Source organism: Uloborus diversus, chromosome 4, assembly GCF_026930045.1.
Source record: "Uloborus diversus isolate 005 chromosome 4, Udiv.v.3.1, whole genome shotgun sequence".
Classification (NCBI taxonomy): domain Eukaryota; kingdom Metazoa; phylum Arthropoda; class Arachnida; order Araneae; family Uloboridae; genus Uloborus; species Uloborus diversus.
In genome coordinates this window covers 15,492,230-15,506,137 of record NC_072734.1, presented here as the reverse complement: position 1 = coordinate 15,506,137, position 13,908 = coordinate 15,492,230, and the positions used below count along the sequence as shown (strand labels likewise).

General features: G+C 32.2%; 1 protein-coding gene across 1 annotated transcript in view; it reads right to left on the bottom strand.

Annotated features, from left to right (window-relative positions):
* The window catches only part of LOC129219861 (zinc finger protein 530-like), a 29,682-nt gene that overhangs the window by 4,057 nt on the left and 11,717 nt on the right, over positions 1-13,908 (bottom strand). Inside the window, exons 3-4 of the mRNA XM_054854173.1 lie at positions 12,576-12,642; positions 10,330-10,526 (exon numbers count right to left, since the gene is read on the bottom strand). Coding sequence (XP_054710148.1) covers positions 10,330-10,526; positions 12,576-12,642 — 264 coding nt within the window. The remainder of the gene's footprint in view (positions 1-10,329; positions 10,527-12,575; positions 12,643-13,908) is intronic.

The window sequence follows — 13,908 nt, the reverse complement described above, 5'->3', positions numbered from 1 at the left end:
TGCTGTTCAGTTTTGGTCTCCTTATCTTAAGAAAGACATTAATGTATTGGAAAGGGTTCAAAGGCGGGCTACAAGGCTAACAAGTGGACTTTCCCACTTAGATTATGATTCCAGGCTTAGAAGGCTAAAAATGTACAGTCTTGAGCAAAGAAGAGACCGAGGGGACATGATTCAGCTGTTTAAATTTATTAAAACGAAAGATGTTACGGGGCTAAAGTTTAGCACTGAAAACAGGACAAGGGGTCATTGTTTTAAGCTATTTAAATCTCAGGCTAACATGGATATTAGGAAAAATTATTATTTTAGCAGGGTAGTGGAACCTTGGAACAGCTTACCGGAAGAGGTGGTAATGAGTAAAGGAGTAGACAGTTTTAAGAGGGCCATTGATCTTCACTGGGGATTGTAAATTGACTAGGACCAGTCTAGCTGGGCCCAGAGCCTGTTGCTGGTCGTCACTTTTGTATTTGTATTTGTATTTATTTGATATTCCAGGAACACTATCAGTGGATTCTCAAAATAGCATCCTTCAAGAACTCCACATTTTTTTCAAAACATAAGTTTTCATCAATAGTGTGATTTATAATGTTAATACTTCTCAGCCACCAATGGTGAATTTTCTTTGCATTTAAATTTTTGAAAGATTTCTTTCTTAAAGACTTGACATTGCTGTTTTTTTATATAATGGCAGTTTTATTGCGACATACTCATTCCTTATATTAAAAAAAAAAAGTAAAAGTAAGCATTTCAACTATGTGTGTGTGTGTGGGCAGATAACCATTATATTGTATTCAATTTTCAATTATACTGTCACTTCAGAGCACAGCAAAATATCTAATCCCAGAAATAGCACTAAGATATCTTACTGTTGCTCTGAGGCGATGATATGTGATTTATATTAAATGTCTCTCTTAATTTTTTTACTTTAAGTCCACAATTTTTTAAAAAAAATCATAGGATTTGAGAATTAAACAATGAAAAGCAGTTACATACCAAGTAGAAATTTAAGATGGCCATTTCATTAGTAAAGCAAAGGGTTTTAAAGTAAGCATTGATTTTTAGATAAAGACACTAACAGCGCTAATATTAATTGCATGATAGCTTTTTCTTTTAACTATTTGTTATAGCTATGATTTGAATTAAAAGTATATTCAATTAATTTTATACAATGCTTTACTGAATACATATGATACCTTTCCCTCATTTAGGCTAACTTTTGCCATATCTGATATTAATCTGCTATTTCAAAAACTTATCTCATCATTTAGATTTCATCTGATCACATTTGTATGGATCTACACCTTTGTATGCATCCAGGACCAACAGTCTTGAAAACTCGAATGAACCTGGCGGTTTGAGTCATCTCAGATAGTTGTTGGTAGCATCAATCAATCTAAAACCTCCAAAAAATTAGATATGGTTCTAAAGAGGGGGGGGGGAGGTCTCTACAACACCCTATAAGTGCTAGCAACCAACTCCAGGACATTAACACCCAAGGAAAGAACAAGCACGTGTACTACACATATACTTGATGGGTATTTTGTTGTGACGTGACACAAACCTGGAATTTTCTGATTCCGAGTCAAATGCACAGACCACTATCCACAGCCTAAATTTCTATGGATATGCCTGAAGTTAAACAAATCTAACATTTAAGCATTAATTTCTTGGAAAATGATGAAGATAATTTTGTGACATAACAAAATTTATAAACAAATCAGTGGCATGAAACCAGCTCAGTATAAAATGATAAAATTACATAACAGCCAGAAAAACATCCAAAAAAAAAAGCACACAAAATTATTCAAATACGTCAATTAAATAAAAATATCTTAAGATCACTTTGATATTGCATTTGATTGGCACGGCAAGTAAAAAGAAAAAAAATCACCTTCTTAATTCACTTTGTTGAATTGCAAAAAAGGAAAGCATTTTTACCCTTTACAATATCCTGTATTAGGAAATAGTACCTGGGCGACCAAGCCTCGCTCGGCTTTAAAACAGTTATTTTTTGTCAACTCGTGTTTTTTTAAGGTTCAATACTTTTCCAAATATACTTGAAAAGCTTCATGTCAACGAAATATTAAGCACTTGACCTTCTTATAACACTAAAGTACCAAACAAAGAAGATTCTGAATGTAATTAAATCAACATTTTGCTTTAAACTATCTCTTACATTTGTTTCCACTATACAATTTTCTTGTCAGTAATTAAAATATTTTGACCTTGGAGCCAGTTTTGCTATGGTGAAATCGGTTTTTAACTGAATACTTTCTTTCATACTTTGATGTGTTTCACTATTTTATTCCAATCGAGATTTTCTTTTTGAATAAGTACTTTTAGTGTAGTTGGTCACTTAACACCAGAAAATGCTACATACAGCATGATATCCATCAAAACTGATGATCCACAAACCATTGCAACAAATGATAACAACTGTCTTAACAAAACATAAACAGTCTCAAGCAGTGGTTGGAAGTAGCGCGCTACAAGTAGCGACGCTACTGTAGTAGCTACATTTTTTAGTAGTTTGTAGTGTAGCGCACTACTTTTTAAAAAAAATAGTGTAGCGAGTAGTTCGATACAAAAAAAAGTAGTTTGTAGCGATTTATGGAAACTACTTTTAAATAAACGTTTAAAAAAAAAAGCAAGGTTCAAGAGAATTTTACACAAGTACAATGGATGCAAAGAGAAATAAGACTCATAAGAAACGAGCTCACCTCAAGCATATCATTTTGACGCCATACGTTCTATCTGTTGGCACCATTAGTTTGTTTGCCGTCGTAATTTTCATATTTTGCCCATATTTTTTTCGAATAGAGTTTGACTGAAAAAGAAGAGTAATGAATTTACGAAAACCCCCAATTTAGTGACTCTTTTGTTTTTTCTGGCTGCCGAGAATGTCCCGTGGATGAACGTTTTAGATTTCAAAGAGATTGTTGTTCCAATACTGTAAAAGCATTTATTTTAACGACTAGGGGGCTTTTTCCTCTGCTCGTTGACGCTTACCCCCCCCCCCAAGATTGCAACCTTATTTGATTCGCAAAGATTTAAATCGTCAATTAAGTAGAAACAAATTAAGAACGCATTATATGAGCTCCCTTTAGAACAAAAAGCACTTCTTCCCCGGGTTTCAAAATAACTTATACAAACTTGCAGAGCTGTAAATGCTAAGGGGCTCCTGAGCATTGCAAAACTGCAGTTTTGTACGTTTGAATAGTCGCTTTCAAATTCGTGGTCTCTAGGAATATATTTTGCTTTTTAGCTCGGAGCTTGAATTGAGTTGAGCCGAAGATTTTCCTTTAAAAATCGAAACCCTTAAAATTTGTGAATAAGAAAACAGAGACAAACGAATCTAAAAGACGTAACTATGGCAATGCCAAATAAACAATAATTTGAATCGAGTTGAGATTTTTCGAACTTGATTAAAACGGCTTGTAACTTTTTTTTTCCTTTGGAGATAGAAGCTTAGTTTTCCGACCATAGGTCGAGTTAGCTCTGTAGTAAAAAAAAGCCGCGCTTTCAAGTGGCGAGAAAAAGGAAACTCTGGGACAATTCCTTCAATTTTTGCTGATAGATTTAATGAAGAAATAGTGCCTAAATTTAAGCTAAGGCTAAAAAAAATCTAGCTAAAAATTCAAATAACTCCCGCCGTAATTAAGTTAGAGCATTGAAACAAATTGCGTACAAAGCGGAAAATTCCACCCTTTCCAACGATATTATTAATGTTGTATTAATAATGTTATAATGCATTATTTCCAACAATATATATTAATGCGTGCAAGTAATTCCCCCCACCCTTTAATAGGCAATTTGCGACGCGAAATTTGAGCTAAAAAAGTGAATGACAAAAAAACTAATTCAAAATTCAAAAAACAAAACCTCAGGCGCAAACCGCTGGGCCTCGAAGTAATTTTGTATAAAATTTCAAGGCTGTAGGTGTTGTGGGGTCTCCTAAACGCAGACCCACCACAAACTTCCTTTCACAATTTCTTTGACCTTACTTTTTTTAATATAAAAAGAAAATGAAGATATCGATGATTTCGCGAACTAAAAATTTTGTTAATTTTGTATGAACAGACCAAAATTTGAAAAACAAAAATATCTCTTGAGGCTAAAATTTTCGTAATTACAACGGGTACGCGAAAATCAGTCTCTTGAAAATAAGTGCTTTTACAGTATTTACCAAACATGGAAGCTACTTCAAATGTTGTTGGAAACTACGATATTGCACTGCTCTGACCGGCTTAAAATAAATACAAGCATTAACAGTGTTACATAAATAACAGACATTTTTGAAAAGAACTAATAGATAATTCTTAGCAATATTCCATGTTCAGATGAGCTAACTTATAAATCTAAACCTATTTCCGTTCAATCGCTCTTACGTTGTATGTGTGTATTAGGGTGTCCAAAATAATCGAAAGTTGATTTCTCAAGTCCCTGTTGCATTTTTTCCTTTTACGTCAAAACAATTGTAAAAAAAAGTTTCATATAATTTGAACAACGGCAACCATCTGGAAGTGCGAACCAGCACTTGCATTGCTAGGCCAAAAAAAAAATTTAGAATCTCGAAATTTCTGTTGATAAAAATCGCGCCCCTATATCCCACATGCATTACAGAAAATATAAACAATAGAGTCGATAACAAGCGTTAAATAGGAATTTTTGCTGTTTTGCAATATTTAAGTCTCCCACACGGAACTCAAAATGTAGATTTTTTAAATCTTAAGTTATTGTTTTTTCATTTTAAATATATCATTTTTTTATTATTCACTTGCAAAGGCACAATGCTTCATTATTTATTTAAATTGATATGTAATTTAAAAAAAATCAGTTTTTTGAACAAAATTATAAAATTTAGGCGAAGTGCCTTTATTTTACTTGACCACAAATATCTAAATGTTTTTTAATCTGAATAAATGTTTTTGTGGTATATGTGGGGTATACGGGGGCAACGTTTTACCAACAGAAATTTCGAGTTTCTAATTTTTTTTTTTTTTTTTTAAATTTGGTTTAGCATACAAGTGCTGGTTTACACTTTCAGATCAATTCGGTACTGGATGCCGTTGTTCAAATTATGAAATGTTTTTGCACAATTGTTTTGACATAAAAGGAAAAATATAAGAGGGTATGCGGCTTGAAAAATCGACTTACGTTTTTTGTGGGGCACCCTAATGTGTATGTATGCTGTTTATTTACTTATTTTTTGAAAAGTAGCGAAGTAGCGACTACATTTCAAAAGTAGTTTGTAGTTGCTACATTTTGAACAAAGTAGTTGTAGTTGTAGTTAACTACATTTGTAACAAAGTAGTTGTAGTTGTAGTTCGCTACGAAAAAAATGTAGTTTTTCCAACCACTGGTCTCAAGACATACGTTTCTTCGAAATAAAATTTAGATGCATGATTTAAAACATGTTAAACTATTTGAAGTGTAAATAGAAAATAAATAAATAAAATAAAATAGGACGGTCAAGCAATAGTTTCACTTAAAAAAGAAAAAAGCCTTACATTGACTTACATAATGCTTTTGAGTTTGTTTTCAGCCAAGTGTGTTTGAAATTAGCCAAATTGGCCACTATCACCAAAATCTGGCAACCCTAAGCAAGTTTAAAATTTTAAAGCGAGAAGAGACAAATTTGCATTGTTAGGGTTGCAAATCGTCTGCCTGATGCGTCAATTCAGTTTACTTCAAGGCTTAACTTAATTAGACTTTATATTAAAAAACTTTTTTGTAAAAAATCGCGTTTTCACAGAAAAAACACTGATGTAGATGAACTTAGAATGCAAAACTACAATTAAATACAAAATTTTATCCAAATCGTTAGAGCCGTTTTCGAGATATGAAATATAAATATATATACATACCCACAAGAATTGCTCGTTTAAAGATATAAGATTAGCAGCAGGACATAAAATACATGAATAAAAAAAAGGTATCAGTTGAGCATTTTTCATAAATAAAACCAACATTAAAAATAGTTCACCAATAATAGGGTTGTTTCCACAGTTTTAAAAGTACTTTTTTTTTTTTTGAAAGAGCATGCTAAAAAACATTGGATTTGACCATTTTTAAAATAATTTGACAAAGTTATATATTTTTAAAAACATATTTAAATCGGTGTGCAGATTCAATTTCTTTGTACGCTTCTGCACATGACATCACAAGCGACGAAATGCCATTCACTGATGCCATTAGAGCAATATTTAATTTGCTTCTGAAATCATAACCTGGAAACGCAGTAGACAGTAAGATGCCAGTGCCATTCAGTATGCCAGTGAAGTGTGTGCCAAAGTTCATCACTTGTGACGTCACAAAGACCACGCCTTATTAGAAAAATTGGACATTTAAAAATATTAATTTAACTATACATTTTGAAAATAAAAGATTCTCCTCAATCCATTTTTTTTTTTTTTTTTTTGGCTCATTCAATAAACTTTAGTGCCTAAAAGTAGTAATTTTGACTGATGGAAACAGCCCCATTGGGCATTTACAGTACTTAAGGCAAGAATGGCTGTCAAGAGCAAATGCTCTCAAGAGGAAATGCTATGGGGCCCCTACCAAGATTGAATAGAAAACCATAAATTTCTTTATTTTATGAGTACATTATACTGTTGGGAACATCCTGTTTTGGAAAATAAACAAAATTACAATGAAAGACAGTTTAACTCTTCAATCTGAAGCTTTTCTTGTGAGCAAGAACATGATATTGTAAGGACTCTTTGCGATTAAAGCCCTTATTGCAAATGTTGCATGAATAGCGACGCTCATTATAGTGCGTGGCTAAATGCTGCTTTAGGTGACTTCCCTGTTTGAAACTCTTAGGGCAAAAATTACAACTATAAGGTCGTTCACCAGTATGAATACGAGCATGCTTTATAAATTCAGACTTGAATAAAGCTGTGTATGAGCAACTGGAGCAATTATATGTGCTTATCATTCCAAGACTTCTGTTTTCTGAAAAGAAAAGGAGAAATAAATAAAAATTAAGTTTTTACTTTTCCATTCAACTTCATATTTCTCAAATAAAACATTAAAAAAAAAAAAAAAAAATCAACAATCTCCTTGTACATCATGCATTAAGTACAGGCTTGCCAATCTTAGCGTAAAAATTCGAGGAGCATTTGTCATGATGTAGAAAAGCCTTTTGCAATTTCGCAGAGCAATTAAATATTGTGTATAAAAATGAAAAAAAAAAATAAAATAAAATAAATAAATAAACTATTATCTAAGGTGTTTTATAATTTGTAATAAAAATGCAATGCATTAATGCATAGTGCAAGTAATTTCTATTGACTTTTTAACAAACATTTTTTGAATCACAAGTAAAATTTAAAGACAACAATTATAAAGACAACAATGAGTTATAATTACAATTGAATTTTGATTAATACTTAGATCTGTAATTAAAAATAATGCTCTGTTGAAGCAATTAGTGCTGTCAAAATGGCATTTCTGTTGATATCAATACTTTTTAAACATTAATAAAAGTTCATTACTAATATCATAGCTGCAATAAATGTTTCAAAAAATCCTACTACAGGTAAATTTTAGATTTCCAAGGAGAAATCGAGATGATTTCTCCTAGGAATAATTTCAAGGAGGATTCCATTCTTTCCAAGGAGGGTCTTCCTTTCTCCTTTATCATTGATTTTAACCCTTAAGGGGGAGGTGCGATCTTACAGAAGGGTTCAAAAGTTCATATGATCACCCCTATTTCATTTTCAGTCCGATTGAATGGTTTTTCTCAATAGTTTTTTTATTTTCTGACCTTGAACACCCCCCTTGCTTATCAGTACCTTAAGTCAAGTGCATCTGGTTTATATTTCATTGCATTCTTTAGAAGTAGTCTGTAAGACGCACCTCCCCTTCATTGTTACAATTTTTGGCAGGAGTAGATATGGCTCTTAAATAAATGCTAGAGCAGCGAATATAGGTTAATTTATCTTATCTGCCTTATGCGGAAGGGATGCAAAATATTCTAGATGAGGTAGAGATTTGTTTGAATTGTTCACAAACATTACGCAATGATGTTCTAGGGACAATGAAGGGCGAATTATTCCTTGAAATACGATGCGGAAAACCAATAGCCTGTCAAAATTATCCCGTAACATGATATAATCAATTTTCTGGTACTAAAATATTCTGTTTATATTAAAGAACTAAAATAAAATCATCAAGGATGTGCCAGTTGAAACCCACCTTTGGAGCAGTTTGGCTCAGGAAAATAGTGGACTAGGTGCTGTTTGGCTCACCAAAAAGTTTGTTTTGTAGAAACTTGGAGCACGAAAATAGTGTAATTGGAGCGACAAAAAGTATGTTTTGAAGTAAGGAACTACTACACACACACACATTATATAATATCAGGGATGTGATGACCAAAACTCGCTTTTGGAGTAATCTTGGGAGCAGGAAAATGGTGAGTTTGGAGCAGCTTGGAACAGTAAAATGGTGAATTTGGAGCAGTAAAATTGCAAATTTGGAGCAGCTTGCAGCAGCAAAAATTTAAATTTTGCATCAATTTAGAGCAACTATTTATATTTCATACACAGAAACACATGTGACATGATCTCTTTATAGTAAATAAAAGTAAGGTTTCAAAGAAATTCTGGAAGGATGCTTTTATGTAACATATTTAAAAAGGCTTTTAAAAAAAGCACAAAGGGATGGTTGAATTTAAAAACTTTGCCTCAACAAGTTACAAGTGAGTTTTAAAGAACTATTAGATTCCTTTTTATTTATTTATTATTACTTTTTTTTGTATATTTATATAAGTTATTCACATACATTTGACCTCATTATTATTATTATTATTATTTTTTTTTTGGAATATTTGTTTGTATATTGAACTACTTTATTAACAAATCTGAAGATCAAGCAAAGGCAACATTAAAACCTTTTATTTTTATCTGTTTGATATTTAATCACAAAATTAATAATGAAATTACAATGAAAAAAAAATCATTTTGAGAAATGATGTCCCAGAATTTTTAAATACACGTGAAAAAAATATGAAAAAAGAAAAAAATAAATCAATAAAAATTTTAAGACAGACAAGGAATATGGAAAAAATGCCTGAATCTGAGAAACTTCAAATGTCTGCACATTCATTAGCAGAGCATTAGAATTTCCAGATTTTTGCTATCTTAAGTGTCTCCAACCAAAACTAGAGATCAATTTTCTGTCCTAAAATCTTAAAAAACCCAAGATTAAAAACTGGTGAACAATATTAATTTTTACAGATGGCATTTGCTAAAATCAATTTGGATACAACTGGATTGACATTTTCGAGTGGGCGTGGCAAGAAGACGAATTTACAAATCCTCATATACTGAAAACAAAAGATAACAAAGGCTGAAAATAATTATCAGTGCAAAATTTTTCTAGTCAAAGGAACAGAATCACACAAAAAATTAAAACGATAGAGTTTTTCAAAAGTGGATGCAATCGGATTTTGAAATGCGCAAAAAATCGGGACTAAGCCAAAAAAAAAAACAAGCTCCAAATGCATCAACTTGATGATATTCTGCCAAAACTGCCAAATATACCAAAGGAACTGCAACATTAAATGCAAAATTGCAGTTTTGGAGCAAGTTTGTCTGATATTGGCGCAGAAAAGTTCATTTGGCGGTCTTTTGGAGCAGTTTGGCGCAGGATCGGAAATTGACAGTTTGGCGCAGCTGGCACATCCCTGAATCATTAATAAATAATAGATTCATTTTTATTATGAGTAGTTAGTTATTTACTGCAGCATATGATTTTCTCGAAAAATCATAAGACTACAGCAAAATTTGCTCGGAAAAGGTATATTTCGATTCAAAATTCAAAAATATTTTTTCAAAGTGCTAATAAAAGTTCAAAGAACATTTAAGGGAAATTACAGGAATATATCTTAATTACATGATTTAAATTTTTTTTTTTAATAAAGTGGTCTCTGAGACCTCACGCCCCCTGTTACATCTTACTTTTTCACCTCCCCTGTTATGGGTTCATCTCCTTAAATTATATGAAGTGAAGTCGCACCAGAATACGATACTACAAAACTTAATTTAAAAACACTATCATTTGGCACAAAATATATTGCATGATAACAATATGTTTTATTTTAAATGAAACCAAGAAAATAATTATCTCACTACTTCATATGCAAACTACATGATAGAAAAAAACTGCAAAGCTTGACATCAAAATTATACAATACGTAAAGACACTTTTTTTCTTTTGTTATGAAAATTGGGAAAGATCCTTAAAAGTTCTCCTGTTATGGCGAACAAGTAGATGGTTCAGTAAATTGTCCTTGCGTGTGAAGTTCTTGTTGCAAATTTCACATACGAAGCGGCGGTCATTGTTGTGAGAAGCCAAGTGCTGTGTGAGGTGACCCAATTGCTTGAAGCTTTTTGGGCATATGTTACAAGAATAAGGACGTTCACCCGTGTGAGTTCGTCTGTGAACCAAATAATTTGCTTTATGCGGTGAGGAATAAGTGCATTCAGAGCAATAATAAAGACACAGTTGAGTCTGATCATTTCCTGGAACAATTAAAAAATGATTTATAATTTACAAATTTTTGTAGACTTCACAAATGATGCAAACTCCATTATTATTACTTAAAAATCTGTAAAGTACACGTCTAACAAAAAAGGATATATGTTTAAGTAAGTTTGTTGTGGCTAAATAGAAATGAAAAAGTGATTGTCTTGCTTGAGCAAAATCCAATTGAGATTAAAATTACATTTGGCTTTAAATTTAAGTTCGGTTTAGTATATTGGTGTTTGTGGATGCATAAAATAGTTTTAAATTAGTTAAAATTAAAAATCTTTATGCTTAAACCAAAGATGAAATTGGATTTCATCAAAGTTTTTCGGGGTTCCTAGGAAACCCTTTTTTCAGATGGCTTCTGTCACAAGTCTAATAACCTATAAGCTCTTTTTTTCTTTTATTTTGCATAAAAAAGTGGGTTTCTTGTAACCCTAGATATATGTTAAATTTTTTATTGTTTTTTGTATGAAACATAGCTTTTAAATGTTTTTAGTTTTTTGCACCAAAAATAAACATAGTAATACTGATACTTATTCTTTTTGTGCATACATATTACTATTTCATTATTTGTGACACATGATCCAAACAGAGATAAAGCACACTAGTTCTTCAACACAAAAGAAAGTTTTATAAATTTCAATAATAACTTAACTGGTCTTACGATTTGCTGCAAGATATTTGCTTCATATTAAACCAAGTGTCTAATATCTGATTAGTATGACGTGAATTGTAAGAGTTCCTTCTATGCCAATCAGTTACAAGCCTTTGAAAGTACCAGGAACAGACATAACATCATTTTGTGACATAGAAAAAAATCCTACCAATTAATTAATCTGTTTATTTTTTTATTGAATGATGTTTAAAATTTTTTGGAATATCTGGAAAGCCTTTTGACATGCCAAGTTTGACATACATGCCACGTAATCACTATCACTGCCTTACAGGGCCGGATTTGGAAGTGTGGAGGCCCCGGGGCAACGAAGGTGTGGAGGCCCCTAATCAGGGTTTGAAAAGATCATCATATTTTCGAAAATATCCGATACTTTGATATATATATATTCGAATATTTTGATATATATGTATATATCCGACATTTTCGACCCGTGAAAGTTAGGACATTTTGCAAAAATTTTACCGTGGGGGCCCCTTTGTTGTGGAGGCCCCGGGGCAGTAGCCCCGCCTGCCCTCCCCTAAATCCGGCCCTGCTGCCTTACAAAGATTTGCATCACTTAGTGAAGCTAAGATGGGAGAACTGCCTTTCATATGTTAATTATAGCAGGGATAATATAGAAATACAAACGTGACGACCAGCAACAGGCTCTGCGCTCAGCTAGGCTGGTCCTAGTATATACTTCATAGATATACAACACAATTTTTTTTTCTGTCACTAATGCAATATTTGAGAAAAATTGAATTTTTATAAATCTTAACTCTAATTACGTTTAAAGAATTAGTAGAAAAAATTAGATGATACAAAAGTTTTTAAAGATTCAGAACTTGTAAAATTTTACAATTATCCTTTTGCTAATTACAGCAGAACATTATCGATGCACATAAATATAATTTAGCTATTCTAAACCCCCATCTATTTTAAGCTGGAACTATTTTTTACAGTTTTAACCATTTCTTTTAAAGTGACTTAAATTTCTTAAAATTAATGCTGTTATTAAAAAATTTATTTATTTAGGACCAATAGCCATTAGAATAAATAATATACCCAACAAAAAGCAGACAAAATCTTCTATTACAACATAATTAAGGGCATGCTTTAAAATCAAAGAACACTCTCAAAACAATTATTAAATTAATGAACCCTTTATTGAAAATCAATTTATTGAAATATAAGAAATAAGCATAAAACAGTCATAGTAAATACTTTGTTTAGTTTTTACCAGGGTTTATCATTATGTAGTTTTTTTCAAGTAAAACATTTATCTTAAGCTTTTTTTTTTTTTTTGTCATTTTATTTATGTAAGCTAAAATCAAAATATAAAACTGGTAATTGCAAAAACAGTTGTGATAAAAGAAAATGAGCAAACTGTCTGTTTCTGAGCAGTAGCATAAATTAGAAGCAGGGGGAGGAATAGAAAATGTAGTTTCCATCCACTAAAAGAATCAGAATAATGTCAAGCACAATTTTTGAAAAAATGAAATATTCCTAAACATTGTTACAGTCTTTGCAAGGATTGCATAAGGGGTTGTTGAAAATGATGACAAGCTTTGAGGGGGGGGGGGGGGGGAGAGGGTTTTGTGAAGTTGTGACATTTGGTGACAAGAGGGAAGGAGGGGCTACAAGAGCTAACACCAGTTTTTATGAGAATATGTATCTAAAAAAAGTGACATGAGACAAGGGTGGGGGGGGGGGGAGAGGTAAAACACAACCATTTGTAATAAAATGGACAAAAATGTTGAAAAAAACTAACATCATTAACGGCCAGTCCCTGATCTGTAACAACTGTGTATGTGAAATCAGATGAACTTATACACAAGAGTTTGGATCATGAAAACTCAATTAAGGGGAAAATAATTTTGCACACCTAACAAAAAGAAATACAAAATAATGAAATATGCTCTAAACAATTTTGAGAGCCACAAAACAAGTTCAAAAAAAAAAGTAAATTTTACCTCCATTATTTTCTTTATAATATCATGGTGTGATTTCTAAGCAAAGAGATCAATACAATTTAAAGATTTAAATACATTCTCATTTTGGCTTTTTTCCATCAATTGTTAACTAAAAGCAGCATATAATTTTACACAAACAACTGTAAAAGGAGACATTACACAGAAGTTACAGCATCAGATATCATCATTTGCTATACTTCTTTCCCTGGGTATTTCTGAATAAATATGAAATATAACAGACTCACAGAATGACATGAAGATGGATTTTTTTAAATAATTTCTGTGATTGGAATGAGATGGAGATGAAACTTGAAAATGTTTGGAGATGTACTCATGGAGTTTCGCATATTTTACAAGAATTTTTTATCAATAATGGTTTAAAAAAAAATTTGTTAGTGATCATCTATTTAAGCGATTCTTAATCATCATCCCCCTTAGGCTAGTACAAGTGCGTCATTTGGATGATTGGGGGAGGGGGGGGGGGGGGTAATTGACTTGATGAAATTAGGCATTGGCCACAAACCCTTTACCCCCCACTCCGGCAAATTTTTGAAATGACAGGCCTGGGCTTGTAAAGATACATATAGACTGAGATTATGATACCAGACTTTAAAGGCTTAATATGTCTAGCCTGGAGCAAAGGAGTGTCAGAGGGGACATTATTCAGTTTAGTTTCATTAATGAAATTAGGGTTTGTGGCCAATGCCTAATTTCATTACGTCAATTATCCCCCCCCCCCAATCACCC